Source organism: Adiantum capillus-veneris, chromosome 2 (assembly GCF_014529385.1).
Source record: "Adiantum capillus-veneris isolate H3 chromosome 2, ASM1452938v2, whole genome shotgun sequence".
In the NCBI taxonomy this organism is placed as follows: Eukaryota; Viridiplantae; Streptophyta; class Polypodiopsida; order Polypodiales; family Pteridaceae; genus Adiantum; species Adiantum capillus-veneris.
This window is the reverse complement of record NC_140932.1, coordinates 141752441-141771476: the sequence shown is the minus strand read 5'-3', so window position 1 is coordinate 141771476 and position 19036 is coordinate 141752441. Positions and strand designations below refer to the sequence as shown.

The following is a 19036-nucleotide window of genomic DNA, read 5'->3' as shown; positions in this document are numbered from 1 at the left end:
TGAAAGTCGATAGGTTTCTATGGGAATAGCAGATCCAAATGGTTGAGGATAAACCATATTGCATGATCAAACCACATGATGCTTGATTCACAGGTAGCTTTGGGGTCAAGAAACCTGCAAGCACATTTCACATAGGGGCGGAAGATATTCCAGATAGACTCTGCGTAGAAATCTGGGTTGCTTTTTGCAAATTCCATACTACCTTTAGTACGTATGCACAATCCAGCATTTGAGGGGCATTTGGAGTGGTCGATGAGGTGAAGGTTAAAGGGTGCTTTAATCAGTCCTCTCTTGTCCAAGAACTGCCCACCTTTGAGAATCTTGAGTTTACAGTCTTCCACTGTTGAGGCAGGGAGATTGGCCAAGTACACCCAAGTTTTACTAAGAATAGGGGCTAGGAAGGCTTTGTTCGGCAGAACCCACAGTTGATGGTCAACTCCGAGAGATTCAATTTCTATTTGTCTTATTGGTAAGACAGGGAACACTTTAGAGATTTTTGGTACCATCTCCAGGAGGTTAACATCATTGAGGGAGCAAAGATTATTTTGGAATTCTTTTACTGCTTCTAGTGCTGCACTATCTCTACAGAATATTCCACCAGTAGGAGGGATGGAGGGGGTATTTGGGGTGCAGACAAATGAGGGGTGCAAGATAGACAGTTTTTTATCCGAGACAAGAGCTGAATCATAAATAAGCTGTGAAGCATCCAAACTGCTTATACATCTGCGGACAAGAGAGGAGGCCACAGAGAGGGGCTCTGAGGTAAGTTCCAATCCTTGAGATAAGGCAAGAGTCTGCAAAAACAGTGAGGTCAGGTTTACTTTTTCTTGTCATAGTATGTAATACATAATTTGGCTTTCCTAGCAAGGAAAGGTCTAGTTCTAGAAGCCAAGGCATTCTTTGATGTTTGGTTTTTAATGTAAAGCTTAATCTGTTCAAGAATATTTACATGATTCTCAAGGTTGTGATTAGTGCTCATGCGAGCTGTCAATCTATAACGTGAGCAGTCCTGAAAAGAAGTGACATAAAGATTAGCAAAGTGTCTAAATTGTAAAGTATACTTGGTCCTGCAAACCTTCAACCGGCAAAGTCAGAGACTATGGTAGCCGTGAGCAGAGAACCAGAAAAAGAGTCTAAAAGGGGCCACCTAACACCAGTCTACCAATGAAGGATTTACCAACTGTGGGTCCAATTTAGAGCTCCATTCCTACTATAATTTCTTAGGCCAGTATCCCAGTTTTCCCCAAAAAGAAGAAACCTTATGTATAGGATGTGTGTGTAGCTGTTTAAATCTTAACTAATAAGACATAATTGAACTTTTACATTCAAAAGACAGCTGGCCAAGGAATAATGAACTGATATGTACAAAAATAACTCAGTATTAGAATTATTTAGGTACAATGATTGTAGGAAAGAGATCCTCTTTCAGTAAGACTAGAAGTAAAAGAACTTCCCCGTTCCTCAGTGAGTAATTCATTACAGAAAGGTTGCTTGCCAAAGAAAAGAAAGTCATCCAAGATAAAATAGAGTCCTTACCTGCATCCATCCAAACAAGACAACAATTCTGTTAGCCTTGGATGTGTTTTACAGGTATCAATGGACTATATCAGTTGTTATCCATGTCCATCTTATAGGTTTTAATTACTTTAGACAAGCTAGTTTATTCATTAGATTTGGTATGTTAGCAGTCTTTCATATTACTTTATAGTCTATGGTGAAGTCCATCAATAAGTAAAACTAAGAGCCATAGCTCAGTAGCTATGCATAAAAAAGCAACCATATACTTACCTTCAAAAATCAGTAGAACCCATGGTACCAAAGGTACTTCTTTAGACAAAGAGATGTGAAATCCGACTTCTTTTTGTCAACCAAAGGTCATAAATGATGGTGGTGACTACCCCCTTTTTTTAAAAAAATAATAAGACAACAATGTCACCAGTCAAGAGAGTAGCAAGACTCCCCCCTTTTTTTGTGGAACTTCATCATTTTTTTAGCAATAGCTTGGAAGCTATACCCAAGCCGAAACAACCCCGGCCATATACTTACCTTCATATCCATAAGTCATTAGCGGTTTTAAGAACAGTAGTGTCCGGTCCTACCAACCATAGTTTTTTCCCAAAGCCAAAAAAATGAGCTGTTGTATACTTACCTTCACAAAATGCCAGGTTATCACGGACTGTAGTGTCTGGCCTGATATGAGCTCTCAATTGTGATAAGCCCCAGTGGCAACCAGTTAATCTCAGAAAAGAACCCACCGTTTTTTAAATCTGCCAGTCAATTAGATACCTTTATCTCCTTAGAGAAAAACCAGTTACAACAGCGACAAGAACAAGTCATTAAGTTGTTTATTTTCGCTAGAGTCAGAGCCAAGTGACCCATCGGCCATAACCCCATGTTGCCACCATTTATACAGTCGGGACACTATAACAGTCCGCGTTTATCAATACATATCCAACTGCAGCATGTATTAGGAACGGCCATCAAGCCAACCATCATACTCACAACCATATACTTGCATACACATACTGCCATATATGCACAAAAGGTTTTATGTGGAGGTGAAGTCTTGCAACGGGTAATTTTTGAGCCCTTTACACCGTACTGAGGCTACCCCCATTTTTTATGCAGACAACCATTAACGAACATTTTTTATGCACAAGAGACCCAAGGCCAGCCATAATGTCTAGGCTTAGCAAAAGTAGCCAGTCAAGCTCATAACTATATGCACCTGCAACAATTTCCAAGAATCGACATAGCCTACAGTAAGCCACAGAGGCGACCTAACCAGTCTGAGGTCAGGAGCAGTTTTTATGCAAGGCAGGGATGTACCATTCCTAAGTTTACCATATCAAGCCCTTTGAAATAATATCAACCGAAAATACCATTCACACAGTTTGCAAGAATACCATAGCCGAAAAAACTGCACAGTATGCGTGCTTGTAACAAGCATAAGGTAGGACTACCTTCCCTCAAAAACCTTTTAGTGTTTAATTTGTGCATAAATAGTGCAGTAAAACAGCAAACTCAGCAGGGGTAAGATTGAACACCTGAGTCACCTCCGAGGAGAGCTCCATTCTCCTTGGTAGTAAAAAGCAGACAAGAGGTGTTTTACAAAAGAACTCAACACACCCACAATGGCTAAGTGAGGGGCAGAGATGCGCGCTCACCTGTTTTTATAGCAGGAGGAGGCAAGTCTTGCCCGTGTGCTGTGCCACGGTATCGAGAGAGCGAGGCCGCGCTCCACCATGAGTGTGAGATAGCATCGAGCTGCACGCCTATGGCCTTTAATGGGGATCGACAGTCGGGGGGAAGAAGGCCGCCTTCACTACGCCATGAGAGCAAACGACATTGGTCACGCTCGACAGAGCATCATGATTCATTCAAGGGCTTGGCTCCCGGTAGTAGTGGTCCATTTTTTAATAAAAAACCAATTTCTTAAATTTTGACCTAGTATGGTCCAAGCAGAAGGAGCCTCAAACAAAAGGGGGGGGGGGGGGGGGGGGGGGGGGGGGGGGGGGGGGGGTGTTTTCCATAGTTAAGGCCAATGAATAGTGATTCTTGTTTTTTTGTCGCAAACTTGAACGATACAAAGAAATTGTTTTCAACAAAAGTTAGTTTAAATTCTCACTCTTTGCATAGCGTCTATAACATTCACAAAAATGATACTCCTATCAACATACATGAGAAATGATTTAAAGAGATGAGTAAAAGTTACAAAACTGAAAGGAAGCTAGAATAATTCTGATAGAAAACTACAAATATGTATCAACATATATGTGTAATTATTTAAAGAGATGAGTAAAAGTTACAAAAGGGAGAAAAAGTTAGAATAATTCTAATAGAAGACTCAAACATAATTTTTTTGCACATGATGACAAGAAAAAAAATGGAAAAGTGAAATGTAAGAAGGAATAGGAAGGAGAAGGAGAAGGGCGGGGGGGCAGGGGGCGGGGAGAGAGAGAGAGGGTTATGTTAGCTAAAGATGAATATACTATTAAGAGCTAATTTAGAGAAATTAACTACACTGACACACAGATTATGCTTAATTTCTCTCCGCACAAGGGTAGTTGCTCAAGGCATTGCGTTGAACCCTATCTCAAGAAAAGACAATTATGCAAATATTGTGTGGGGCTAATTCGAAATAGGTGATCTAGAAAGTTGTTAAGCAACGAGATTAAGCCATCTTACTAGCGCGCGCGCACACACACACACATGGATTCAATGAGACAAGCACACCCCCTACCAATCAAGCATAACATCAATGCACACACACTAATCTATACATGCAAGTGTGTGCTCTAGACTCTAATCAAATCATGCATGAAAATTGATAAGATTAAAACAAAAGGAGGAGATTGACTTTCTCATGAGCTGATTAGCAAGTTAATCTTGCACACCTAACCACCAAAAAGTTAAGAGAGATAATAGAAATAATTTAGTGGCAAAAAATGAAGGGCTAATGGAGAAGCTTAATGAGTCCATAGCCACCATAAAGAGTAGCCTTACCCATGGGTTCTCCACGTGGCGAGTCACTTTAAATGTTTTCTTAACATGTAAGGTTTAACTTATGAAGAAGTGTTTGGGCACCCACGACCGTTCAAGATCCTGTCCTTTGTTTGCTACCTACGCATACAAACTATCATTAACCTCACAACCTTGGAACTTTCAACCTTCTATGAAAGCATAACCATGTCTTTCTATCAATCCAAGAAATTGCAAGATGGAGTGGGTAGAAGCTATTAAAACAACCATCTACCACATTAATCGATCTGCTAGCAAGGCTGAATTAGATAAGAAGGTTCTAAAGGAGTTACAATTTGGAAAAACTCCAACTTTTTCAGAATCTATTGATACATTCAAATTTTGCTGTGCTAACCACCATTGCCCTAACCTACATAAATCCAATGCTCGTTTGTGCTATGTTCATTGGCTTTCTTCTTTGTTTAGTTCATTGCAAGGGCGGGGTTTTATATTCATGCTGCCTAGGCAGATCATGGCTTTGCTACCACCACTTGTTTGTAGTTTCAAGCCCCCGTGGCCTTCATATGGACCAAAATCACAGAAAGAAAGGCAAGCTGCGACACAATGAAAACAGCTGTCAATTTACTGTAAACAGTCACTGCAAGGACATATATATATATATTTTATATATATATATATATATATAAAACATAAAATGATAGCATACAAGAACATATACCACATTACATAGAACAATTTATATGTTAATGGTGATTACACTTGACATGTATCACATGAAGTAATAGATTATATACAAATACTATTCACCGAAAGCTTTTTTGAAATGAGGCAAGTAAAAAGCTTATGTTGATCCCAGGCGTTTTAGCATCAAGCCAAATTCTGAACCAGATGCAGCCTTGGGCTGAGGCCATTTTGCATTAGCAGGAGCCTTCACAGTCTTGTAGCCCGCCCCTACATAGAGGGCTAAGGCACCCAAATTGACCTTGTCACAATGAAGAGCTATAGAGCGGCAACCCCAATTTGATGCTACTACCTCTGCTTCTTGTACAAGTCTTCTGGCAATCCCCTTCCGCCTTGCTGTTTGACGAACAGCTACGTTCGAAATGTAAGCAATTCCAGTCCTGTGTCATAAACAAGTTCATCAGAATTGTTGAAGAACTTCATTAGACCATACTGTCAAATTCATACCTAAATGCCCTTCTAACTAGTGATATGGAACATGTTACATTTGACACAGAGCACACGATCTCGCGAAGGTTCAACTAAAGGCCTATAATCCCCACGAGTATGAAGTCCCTCTTTTTTTCTCCTTTTGGAGACTTCAGGAAAGAAAAGTTATACTAGGCCACACCATGTGCTCTTCATGCACCAAAGACCTCTGACTTCAAATAAACTGTGCATTCCAGTAAAGAAGCAGCCATTTGTTAAGCATTGACTAAAACCAAACCATGAGAGGGGAGGCAATGGAGCCTTTATTTAAGCAAATAAGCCCCACAGCATGTCTGGACAGAAAGATAAAATAAGCAAAATAGAACTGCCTCCATCACAAACAAAGTGTCTTCAGAATGCATTCAACTGTGCCTCTTTTCTTTTCTCGAGCCAGCAAAAAGCATCTCCATTGCGATCTTTTGAGACATGCTTCATCTTCAACGTGTTCTTTGATGTGTCCTATGCAAAGCTGTCTCTGCTCGCTTTTTTAAGGTATTTCGTGCATTTCCTGACTAAAAACCCATTTCTTGTTGTACATGTGCCTTGTCGTAGACACGTCCTATTTCACAAATATTCCAGATTCTTGATGCCAATCAGTGTTCATAGAACACCTGCTAGATCTTGTTTTTTACCTGTGAAATGAAAATTTGCAGTCAGTAAAAGTTTTCCATAGTTTAGTTGCAATTTCCAAAAAACCTGTAAATTTTCAATAGCCCAAATTCTTTGATCTGTTAAGAAAACTCACTGATGCCAATGGTATGTACTAAGCTGAATGAATGTTCAGGTGGCATCTCTTACTAAGCTTCTATCTCATACTACTTGATTAATCTCCAAGAAGCTTCTAGATACTTCAATTGGACTCAAACAAATACCTCAACGTAAGCCTCAAGCCTATTGAAAAGGCTCTCGTGTATACATTGTATAGTGGTCTAATGTACTTGACAGTGAACATGCCCAAGAGACTTAGATCATGCGGAAGCGCAGGATTGTAAACAAAGTGTCATCAAACTTTGATCAGGTTCCATTGTGCCTTAACTATTCTTGCCTTACCATACAGAAGCTATGGAGACAAAGAGCATCAGGAGGACAATTTCCAAGTGCAAGGAGACTCTAGAGTGACTCCCCTGTGTGACAAATGCAGCATATTTGCCATTCTCGCAATACAGTTGATAACTGTCATCTTCATCGCTCAATGCTCAAGATCAGAATGGCTAGTGCTCTGTAGTAAGTGCTCGTGCTATTTGTTCAAATGTCTATGTTGTAGGATTTATGCTATAAAATTATTGATTATAAAAAAAGACTGAGATTTGTCAATGCCACACAAAGTATTGTGTGCGTGATTATCCAAACAAGTAGCACCATTTATATAGCTGCACCCACATTCACCCTTCCTTGGCCAGCTACTACAGATCTTGCTTTCATTACCTTCCTCATTGCTACCTCTGACACCAGAAGTGAGCTACAGCCTCTCACACTACACTTGCTCTGTCACAAACTGCTGATATGGCAGCAGCCATACCAATTGCTAATGTGGCACTGTACCGACTACTAATGTGGCATTGTAAAGACCAATGACGACCAAGGTAGATAGATACATTAAATACAATATGTAACTTTGTAGGGTACAAAACAACAACTTTGAACCATAAAATACGTTAAGTACTGAGCATAGAAACATAATACTATACGTACACACACACACACACATCTTGCCTTGTTCAATGGATTTCAGTCTTAGGTACTGCCAAGAGATGTAAAATTGTTAATGGCAGTAACAAATGTGTCCCAAGACACAGGTAGAGAGTATATCAAGGATATAGGCTTAATTTCCCCGTATAAGTTCAACTTTTAAGCATGCAACTAGCTTTATATGATGTTGCAATGATTCAAATTTCAAATATGAGGGGCAATAATGCTACCTTCTTTCATTCTTAAGTCAAAGAGCTTTCATAAGGTAAACCTTGTTGAAGTAACATTTTTCTCCTAAGTGCTACAGACCTTCCAAAGCAACCATATGGTCTTCTCATTGATGAAAAACCACCATCATCATCTTCATAAAGTTTGTGTATCTGCAGTCGATGTTTAGCTGTATGATTAAGGTCATAGGGCAAGCAATTAGTATCTAGATTGTGCACTAGATATTCCATGCAAAAGAGATGAATGAACTAGTACATGTTTTGACTTAAAAATCTACAGTACAGGCTCATCTCAAAGACTATCAACATGGATATGGTTCCACTTGCTTTCGTGGATTCAATAGTTCCTTATGAACCTTCATCTCTATCTTTGGCTCAATCCAGTGCATTTCTTGCAAATAGGTCGTCATCAAGCAGTACAAAACAATAATCGTGAGTATTGCCAGAAATCTAGAGAGAGGGAACCTACAAAGAAACATAGGATGAGTCGTTGGAAGTGCAAAAAATTGACTTCGGAAGTGATCAAGTGATTTGCAGCTTGTACAGAGAGACTTGACAACAAGACAACAGCCAAAATTGTCACAAATATGCTTGCCCATCGAGCTTTGAGGGGTTTGATGATTAAGCTTCCCGAAGCTAGGTGCCATCTGATCACACGCTTTTGATCAATGGAATGCACAACTCTCAGAGAAACACTCAGAGAGAGAGAGAGAGAGAGAGAGAGAGAGAGAGAGAGAGAGATTGAAATTGAAATGTTATATTAATGTCTTCAAAAGGCCAAAGTGACCTATGAGACCAGAAGCTGAATTGAACCGACGACACAACTAACATGGCATGATGACATGGCAGCATATGGCTCATCCCAACACAAGTGTTTTTGGATCCCAGATGCGTTTTCAGCATCATCTTAACATGGGAGCTTTTTGAGCATAATGCTATTTTTGTAACTCAATGGCTTTTAGACTAGTTGCTGTTAGCAACTCAGGTCCTATTTAAAGATGGCCATAGTGCCAATTTTAACAGGGAAATGGTCTGATGCTCCGCTAAGTGCAGAAAACCATTGTAACTTGCAAATTGTTCATGAAATACCGCCAGGGACGTCTACCTTAGGGGCCATCACTTCTCAGAGAGGAAATCCACCTCTCGTCTATCTCTATACAGGTGATCTGATCTCTATTTGAAGGTGTTTTCAAGTTCAGTCCTTTGAAATTTTGAGAATGCAACCGTTTCAGGCTCTTCACCACCTGTCAAGATTTGCCAACCTATTTTACTTGTATCAAAGCAAAGGTCTCCTCTAGTCCTCACACGAGAAGCAATCACTCAAGCCTCAACTGCGACAAATCCAACTTGAAACCAGCCAGTGAATAACTAGAATAGACTTGAAACACATGTGACGATATAGGCTGATCCTGTGTTTTATTGACACTCATGACTTGAATACTAGGAACTTGAACAACAAAACTTGAGACCTAAGACTTTTGACACCAAGAACAAAGATGAACAATAAATTGATTGATTAGATGCTCCAAAAAGTGATACACGGGCTCCTTTTTTCGGAGACAAAGAGACACAAATGAATAGTCATGTTCCATCATGTATAGACACATTCTTTAGGCAAATAGTCACATCCTTTGATGGAATACTGCAATCGTTTGTTGTAGGGCCACAAATATTTGATGAAGGGATACAACCTTCGACAAAGAGTTCTCGGTTTGTGACTCTGTGGAAAAGGTATGCATAATACTGATAATACAGTCACAATCGTCACTTGTGACAACAAGATTGAGACTCTGCAAACCACATGTGAGAGTCGGAGTTCCTCTCGAAGATGATTGGCCCCTAAGGAGGCGGCCCCCAACGGTATTTCTCTATTGAGCTTTTGGAGCTCTGCTTTTGGGCATCCCTTGTATTTACAAGTGCCCAGAGGGCCACTTCTTGGAGGGCATCTAGAAAGAGTCTCAAAGAGCTAGACCCTCGGGATTTGTACTTTGACAAATCAATAATAAAGAAATATTGAAAGAGGAGCCAATCTTCGGGGCTAGTGCGACAAGGGGTGGAACTCCACCACTCCATGCTTTCTCGCGCGGATTCTCTCCCTCTCTCTTTAAGTTCTTTTGAAGTACTTAAAGTGTTGCCGAGTGTGTAGATTGCTTCTCTATCTGTCTTAGCTAAAAATATTACACGAAGGGATCCCTAAAAGGATGTCAGACCCCTCCAGAGGCATGATGTAGAAGTCCTCATGCCCTAAATACCCCTGACAACGCAACCGCAGTTTGCCTATGACAAGTGTAATGGCAATATCCCTCCCTGCTACCAAGGTGGTAAGGTACATAAGGTACGGTACGTATTCGGTACGTCCTGTACATAGTACAAAATGGATAGAGTTGTAAGGTACGTAAAATTCGTATGTTTTTTTTTCTTGAAGCCAAAAACCTACAATACGGTCCATACTTGATAAAAATTTCTTAAGTATCACTTCAAGCATGTTAGTTCACTATTCTACGAACCAAGGAAAAGCTTTCATACGAATACCAGAAGCAAGTCGTGACTCCTTGCTCGACATTCAATGAATCAACATTGAAGCGACAAGAACACATACAACTCAGATATACACAACCTAAAATTTGAAGTTTCACAACAAACTAGTTACTACAGAGAACTTGAAAGTTCGCATTGATCATGATTTGCCAATTTGCACACAAAAACTTGATGGCGAACCCAATTTTGCAAACCCGCTGGTTTTTTTTTCCAACAAAAAAATGATTGTACAATACAGATCCGTACGGTACGATACCGTACTGTACGGACGTACCGTACCGTACGGTAAGGTACGTACATACGGATCCTACCTTGCCTGCTATTGCTAAAACCGCCTACATTGGTGGTTCCATTTCTTCAAGCAGTATTTCGAGTCGAGCCGCTTCAACTGAGATATACTCTCATCTATTTGTTATGGGCTCACCCCCACAAAATTTGGAACCAATCCTTCCTTTGTCCTCCCTTTCTTTGCACACTCGTTGGAACTCTCTAGTTTGTCCTCAGCCTGCTCCTTTGGTGCTTCGTTACGGCACTTTGCAAGAATGTGCCCTTGCTCCCCACAACCATAACACTTGCCATCTTTATAGTATTTTGCAAGCCTCTCTATTGATAATGGGCTTCCTCTTTTGCTGCTTGCCCTTCTTTTTGTTTCCATTAGAAGAATCTTGCCTGTTGCGATGGACATTGGCTTGTCTGAAGGATAAGTTAGAGTGCCGGCGTGCATTCCAAATCCTTCCTTGGCATACCCCATAAGCCTTTGAATAGAATTTGACTTCTGTTTGAGGCAATATCGCCGAATCTTTGGGTAGACCACAACAAAACCGCTCAACTTGCTGTTTGAAGGTGATTTTCTTAAAAGAAGAGATTGGTAGAAAAGTATCTCACAATCTCTAGCAGTAAGTGGCCAATGTATGACGTGGCAGAACCACCCGGACTAATGACATGGCATGACCACCCGGGCGGGAAAGATGACCCGACAGAATTGTACAGATGCGATGACATGGCAACAGTACGGATTTCCAGATTCTACGCTGCCATGCTGACGTGGCAGACTGTACAAACAGTCCCGTATTTTGCGCTGGCAGACTGTACGGAATTTTCGTAATTTGCCCTGACTGCTTTTGGCAGATTTTGGGAACCAGCTGCTTTTAGAACTTTTGCTTTTCAGTTTAATGCTTTTGGGGCTCTGCTTTTGGCATCCCTTGTAAGAATAAAAGAGTCCTAAGGGCCTCACTTCTCAGGGCATCTGGACGCAGAGTCTGAGAGCGAGGACCCTTCGGGAGTTGTACTTCGCTCAAAGATTAATATAAAAGAAATACCTAAAGGGGCACCAGTCTTTAGGGCCAATTTCTCTGGGCACGGAACTACGCAGGGCCATGTTGACCAAATTGAACTGTAATTTTTTAATTGTGAAGTATTATAAGTGATTCTCTCTGGTGTCACGATAGATTCTAGACTTGGGGTGTCCAAGTTTGTTACAGTGGTATCAGAGCATCGGGCGTGTGCTTTTCTCAACGCATACCGGTCCTACTAAAGAGCAGATAGATGACTTGGGCACAATTTTGGAAATTGTTATTTGAAGAATCTTCGTGTCAAGACCCCGGACTTGTTAGGCACTCCCACCCTTCATACATCATGCATCGGGCGCGCTATCGTCTTCATCGCTTTGTCTTACAGGGCATAAAGCCATTAAGAATCTCAGATTACACATGGGTTCTCGTGAAGAATCTCATGGAGATGACATCTCTCAACAGGAAGGCAAAGAAAAGTTGAAATCCGTCACGGGAACTGAAAGAAAAGAATGAAGATTTGGGCAAATTTTTTGGTAAAGTTTGCTAGAGCAGAATACAAGCGTCCACTGAAGGTTGACATGGGAGTGAAAAGATTGATGAAGTACTCCAAAGACCCAAGATTTGCGAAACGCCTGAAGATTACCCAATTGATGAGATTCACTCGAGATGGCCTGAGGCCATTGATTCCCCTCTCAAGACAAGACGAAAGCTGAAAGGACAAACGAGTGTAGAAAAGCGGAAGCTTTACTCGCAGGAAGAGCTGAAACAGAACTCTAGACCATAAGATAAACCCGATACTGGAAAGGAAACTAAAGAGATATTGATATACTGACAACTTGGTTGTTTGTGATAGATAACCGGAAATAGGAGCGAGGAACTCGCTTCTCTATGGATTGGGAAGCATGGAGGTGGACATCCACTTTTTTGCAACGAGGTGAGCCATCTCCTTGTATGTTTTGCAGGTGAAATCAAGGATGAGATGGTTAGATCGACGATGATGGCTCAGGAATGAATCGGATATTCTTTCGATTCAAGATAAGATGTCACAAAGTGATGACGTGGCTGCCCGCTCTGCAAAAACCCTAACCCTAATTTTGCCCTAACCCTAATCCTAATTCTGGCATGGTTGCTACAAACTGGCATGATGACGAGGCTGCCTGTACGACAGATCCGAAAATCACGCGGAGGATGACGTGGCAGGGTTGTACGGACGCCAACACTTTCCAAGGCGGGATTTACGGCAACAGGAGAAAGTTGGGCAGATTTGTGTGGGCTTCTGTTTTATTCTATGCAAAAGCATGGGCAGCTTTTGGGCCACGCAAATCCAGCAAGAGAGAGAGAGAGAACTTTATGAACTGCTTTATTTTACTGAGTAAGGCTAGAGAGTGAGAGCTTTTAATTTTCAGTTTTTATGGACAGCTTTTAAAAGAAGCTTTTGGGGCTCTGCTTTTGGCATCCCTTGTACTCTTTAAATAAGTGGGTAGGCCACTCACAACTCAAAGCATTTGGACGCAAAGTCTAAGGGTGAGTGCTTGCCCGCACCCTTGTACTTTGAACTCAGATTAATACAAAAAGAAATACCGAAAGGGGCGCCAGTCTTTGGGGCCAATATCTCTAGGCACGAAACTCCGTCGGGCCAGTGTGAATCAATGGTGAACTGTGAACTATTTTGAAGTGGTTATTTGGTGATGTCGCGGTAGATTCTTGACTTGGAGTGTCCAAGTTTGTTATAGTGGTATCAGAGCATGGCCGATTTCTCTTCTACGGGAAATCCGATCCCAAATTTTTTTCCGCGGCACCTATGGCTTTAGGCAAGGATCAGTCGACTCCCTCTGCATCTGGAGATGCGGCAAGGGATCACAACGAAGATTCCGGCAAGGAGTATGGCCCGCCTCGGCCTACTCAGGCAGAGCGTCAAGACATGGAGCGTCGTCATTTGATCGGCGATGCAACAAAGATGATGCTCAATTTTGCGAAGGACCCAAAATTTGCAAAATATATGAGCGAGGCTTCTTTTCAGGAAGTGCATGCGCAGTGGCAAAAAACCACAACACCACCCCCAAAACCCGCTCTCAAGAAACCTTCTGCTCACAAGAAGTATTCAGAGAAGGAATTAGAAGAGGTGGTTGATGCACGGATTGCTCAGTTTTTTGACGCGCAAAACAAAGCTAAAAAGCACGGCAAAAAGCAGAAGAAAGGCACTAACTTCCCGGGTTATTTGGGTCGTCAGTCGACATTTGAAAAGGCAAAGAAACAGAAGAAGCGTGTTCGATTTGAAGAAGAACCGAGTTCTTCTTCTTCTTCTTCTTCTTCTTCTTCTTCTTCTTCTTCTTCTTCTGACAGTTCTTCTAGCTCATCTGACTCAAGCAAAGAAGACCACAAAGGCAAAAAGCGAAGTAAGAAACAACGCTTCGTAAAGGGCAAGAAAAAGGCAAAAAAGGCTAAATCTCGCCCCGTGAGTGACAGTTCTACAAAGGACTCGTCTACAGACAGTTCAGACTCTGACGACAGCAACTTTTATGCAAAGAAGAAGAATTTTTATAAAGCCAACCAATATGACTTTTTGGAAGATAAAAGCAAGAAGGTCCGAGAGTTTAAGGAAGGTGGACAATCAATTAAATTTGACACGTTTTCGGGATATAGACATGCTTCGAAGGCTTTGTCTTTTGTACAGCAGTTTGACATCGCTTTCACGGGAGGACGCTACTCAGAGCACTCCAAGATTCGGAGAGCTGCCTCTTACTTTAAGGGGAATGCTCGAACTTGGTGGTCCACGCTTCTTTTAAACAAAATTGCGCCAGTTAAATGGCTGAAATTTAAGACGCTTTTTATTTCTTCTTGGCTGACTCAAGAGTATGAACGCGATATACGAGCTGCTTGGAACCATCTTCGGATGACCAAGAAAGATACAGTGGACGCTTATTGCGAGAGATTCTGGAGCTCTTTTCTACCCGTCTCTTCATTCAAGAAGACCTCGTTCAAAGAACAGATTGAGCGGTTTACCTTGGGTCTACCTACAGAGATTCGAGATCATTGCTTGAACAGAAGTCAGCTTCTATTCAGGAGTTGATTAGTCAAGTGAAACGGGGTTTTGCCATTCACTCTAGCAATCTGACCTACCCCACCGATGAGGTCATGACACAAAGAGCTTAACAGACTTCTACAAATGCAAGTAGAAAGAGAAAGGGCAACTCAGAAAAGAAAGATGCACGACCCAAGCTTACTCCTCAGGAGCGGGCTCGCTTCATCAGGAAAGGGAAGTGCTTTAGATGCGGGGAAACGGGACATATCTCCACGAAGTGCCCTAAAAAGGCACAGAAAGAACAGAATGACAAGGACGACGAAAGGCCTGAGAGTTCGAGAGCAGCTGAGGAACGTGGAAGAAAAGGCAAGATGAAAACAGGATTGGTTCCAGATTGCGTGGGTACCGATCTCAACACGATGGACGAGAGTACGGAACTTTCCCGAGCTTGGGGCACGGTGAAAGACCAAGATGCCCTAATCTTCTTTGATGGAGGAGCCAAGGCCAACTTCATTTCACCGGAATTGGCGGCGCGGCTCGAGATCACTCCCGATCGGATGGGACCACTTGCAGAGGCAGTTCTAGCGGGCACCCGACAGGGACATAGCCATTACACATGTCATTGGCAAACTTCGGTTGCATTGTCAAGGGTATTTGGGGCATGAGGACTTTTACATAATGCCTTTGGAAGGTTGTGATGTTCTCTTGGTAATTCCCTGGTACCACAAGAACAACGCCGTGGTCGACTATCGGGAAAGGAAAGCAACATTGACTACAGAGAACGGCAGAACCATTGTACTTGACATTAAACTGAAGAGCGAGCCAGTCCCTATTGTATTGGCTTCGGCCATTTCAAAATTAACGAAATCCAGTCTGTTTGTTACTCGATCTTTATGAAAGAGTTGAGTGATGAAGATAGGACAAATATGTCTGAACTTGATAAAGATAGGACAAATATGTCTGAACCGGCCACCTTACCGTGTGAGCCGAGCACAGAATGAAGAGATTATGAACCGAGTGAAAGACCTCTTGGAAAAGGGTCTTGTCCAGCCTAGTACTTCACCGTACTGCTCTCCAGTGTTGTTGGTTTTGAAGAAAGACAGATCTTGGAGAATGTGCATCGATTATAGCTCTCAACAAAATCACCATCAAGAACAAATTTCCGATTCCTAGGATCGATGATATACTCGACGGATTACAGGGATCCTCGTGCTTAGCAGGATTGATTTGAAGAGTGGATATCATCAGATCAGAATCGCGTCGGGAGACGTCTACAAGACAGCATTTCAGATGACTTTTGGGTTATTTGAGTTTTTGGTGATGCCTTTTGGCTTAACCAATGCTCTTGCGACATTTAACCGGATGATGGACAGAATTTTTCGAGAGTACAGACTATTTGTTGGCACTTTCTTTAACGATATCATTGTTTTCTTCATGAATGAGATAGAACATAGAGATCATATGCTTCAGGTCTTTCAGGCATTACGAGATCACAAGTTAGTGATTAATGCAAAGAAAAGTGAATTTTTCCTACCAGAGATACACTTTTTGGGACACATTGTGTCAACAACAGGAGTGCAAATGGATCCGACCAAGATAGAGACTATCCGTGATTGGCCCGATTTGAAAAATGTCCATGAGGTTAGAAGCTTCTTGGGACTGTGTTCGTACTACAGGCGGTTCATTCGAAAGTTTGCAGAGGTTGCTTCCCCTTTGCATATCTTGACACAGAAAGGAGTCCCTTTCTCGTGGGGACCCACAGAGGTGACTGCCTTTCAGACATTGAAAGAGAAATTGACTACGGGACCAGTTTTGACTTTGCCGAACTTGCAGAAGTCATTTGAAGTATATTGTGATGCTTGTGATCGTAGTCTGGGTGCGGTCTTAATGCAAGAAGGCCATGTCATTGCTTACGAGAACCGATTGTTCTCAAGGCCGGAAATGAAAGCACACATTTATGAGAAAGAGCTTTTGGCGGTTATCCATGCTCTTACTCAGTGGCGGCATTACCTACTCGGAGCCGATTTTACTATCTTTACAGACCATCAGAGTTTACGCTACTTCTTGTCACAGAAGCAGCTATCGGAAAAGCAGATGCGGTGGGCGAATATCTTGTCACAGTTTCACTTTCAGATTGTCCATGTTCAGGGACAGAAGAATGTGGTGGCAGATGCTTTGTCTCGGAAGCCGTTGATTCTGAGCTATTTCCGCGATACATCATAGGAGCTTCAAGGATATGGTCGACCAGTATGCCACAGATACAGATTTTGCAGACGTTTTCACACGGATACGGGTTGGGGAGACAATAGCGGGATATTCCATTCGGGATGGCTACTTGATGAAAAAAACCATGTTGTGCGTTACACAGCCGTTGAGGGAAAAGGTTATGACCGAATGCCACTAACCACCTTTTACGGGTCATCGCGGCATTGCTACCACCATGAAAGGGGTAGAGAGAGACTTCTTTTGGCCGAGACTCAAGAAGGATGTGGAAGAGTTTGTGCGCAGTTGCTTGGTATGCCAGAAGGTCAAGTTTGACAGCCATAAAGCACAGGGATTGTTACAGCCTTTGCCCATACCCACCCACCCCTAGGAAAGTATTGCAATGGATTTCCATTTTGATCTCTCGAGAATACAAGGTGGTCATGATGGTATCTGGACTGTTCTTGACAGATAGCAAGCAAGCTCATTTCATTCCAGTGAAGAAAACAGTCAAACCGGATCACTTAGCGAGACTGTTTGTGGCCCAGATCTTCAGACTACATGGCATGCCTGAGACGATTGTCTCCGACAGGGACCCCAGATTTACGAGTTTGTTTTGGAAGGCAATTTGGGAGAACATTGGCACAAGGTTGCAGTTCTCGTCATCATTCCACCCGCAGACTGACGGGCAATCTGAGATTGCCAATTCGGTGGTTTTAGATTTATTGAAGTCTTATATCTCGGATCGGAAGACTCAATGGGAAAAGTATCTACCTTTAGTGGAATTTGCCTACAATAACACGATACACTCTTCGACGAGGAAGGCGCCATTTGAGATTGTTGAAGGTGCTACGATCTTCGTTTTGATCGAATCTGCAATGAGGTTAGCTTCACTAGAGAAAGTATCCACTAACACATCATCCTTGTAAACAATCACATCATCTTCATGCAAATCATCATGCTTGTGAGAAATCACATTTTGATCATGCAAATCATCATGCTTGTCATTGTCATCCACATCATCATGCTCATCATCATCATTCAAATCATCATGCTTATCATCATGCAAATCCTGTGTATCATGCTTGGGAGAAGAAGAGACTGAGAGAGTCTCCGTCTCCTGAATCTCTTGCATTTGTGCCTGCACTTGAGAAAAGAGTCGCAAGAACTCTTTCATGTGTTGGTCGCCCTTCTCTTGTCTTGCTTTGTTCTCGCGATCAAATTCAGCTTGTCTTTCTTTGGCTTCCAATCATGCTTCACGCCTTACGTGTCACGTGACACATCCGACCCTATGTGTCCGTGGACAAGCTACACCATAACAAGGTTTCCGTCAGTCCAGTCAGTCTAGATTAGCAGTGATCTAGCACTTTTTGTGAGTCTATTCGTAGACCGTGCATGCCCAATCACTTAGTATAGATGCATATCCTCTGGTTGCACACAACATGATCATAAGCATTCCCATCAGAATCCATTAGAATCAGTTAGGGGATTTTTCCAGTGCATTTAGCCTATTTTCCCTATTTTTGACATTTTTCACTTATTAATTTAAGTGACTTTCCAACAAAGGTACGGTAGGGCAATTTGGGTAAGAAAATATATAAGCAAACCAAGGTTAGCCCTAAACAGCAGATGAGCAAGGAGAACAACAGGCCATTGGCAACAAGTTCCCCCCTCTCTCAGCAAGACTCTCCAAGAACCTCTTGGCGTTTTTCCCCACCCAGACCTAGCGTTTTGCATCATCGCCAGCAGCCCACCTTTGCCTTGGCGTTTTCAGCAAATGCTTGACCGCAGCCCCCCTTGCACCTAGCGTTTTTCAGGCTCGCCAGAAGGCCTTGTTTCCTGGTGTTTTTCAGCATCAGATCGCAGCATTGCAGCAGCGTTTCAGCCATAGATCACAGCAGTCATCAACGGTTTTATCAGGCTACTGCAACATTTTTCAGCAGCCCAAAACAGCCCCGAAAAATCAGCAAATCACCCTCAGCAGAAATCAGCAGTTAGCGTTTTTGGAAGCAGTTAGAACCATCTCATTTTCAACCCTATTGTCGTCATCGCCATCCCGGTTGTCATTGTCAACATAGCCTAGATTTGCATCAACCACATGCATCAACATTGTACCACTTTGTGCAATCATAAGTAGACCACTCTCGCCGACAAGAGTGGGGCCTTCGGAGGAGGGTTTTACACGTCTCTGGTGTCGTATCTCTCTTCTCTCTATCTCTCAGTCTCATACACTTGCACGCACAGTGTCCACTCACTTTGTTCGTGATCATAGCACTCTCCATTAAGAACGGAAGGCTCTCCCTTCCATAAGAACTAAAAGGAACCTTGAGCAAATATGGATCACTCAGCTTGAGAAAGAACAACATTCATTCTGT

At 42.3% G+C, this 19036-nt stretch overlaps 1 protein-coding gene across 1 annotated transcript in view; it reads right to left on the bottom strand.

The window, feature by feature from the left end:
- Window positions 1–5197: 5197 nt before the first annotated feature.
- LOC147463759 (GCN5-related N-acetyltransferase 4, chloroplastic-like) overlaps window positions 5198–19036 on the bottom strand; it is a 28931-nt gene continuing 15092 nt past the window's right edge. Inside the window, exon 4 of the mRNA XM_086490699.1 lies at window positions 5198–5603. Coding sequence (XP_086346825.1) covers window positions 5324–5603 — 280 coding nt within the window. The 3' untranslated portion in view covers window positions 5198–5323. The remainder of the gene's footprint in view (window positions 5604–19036) is intronic.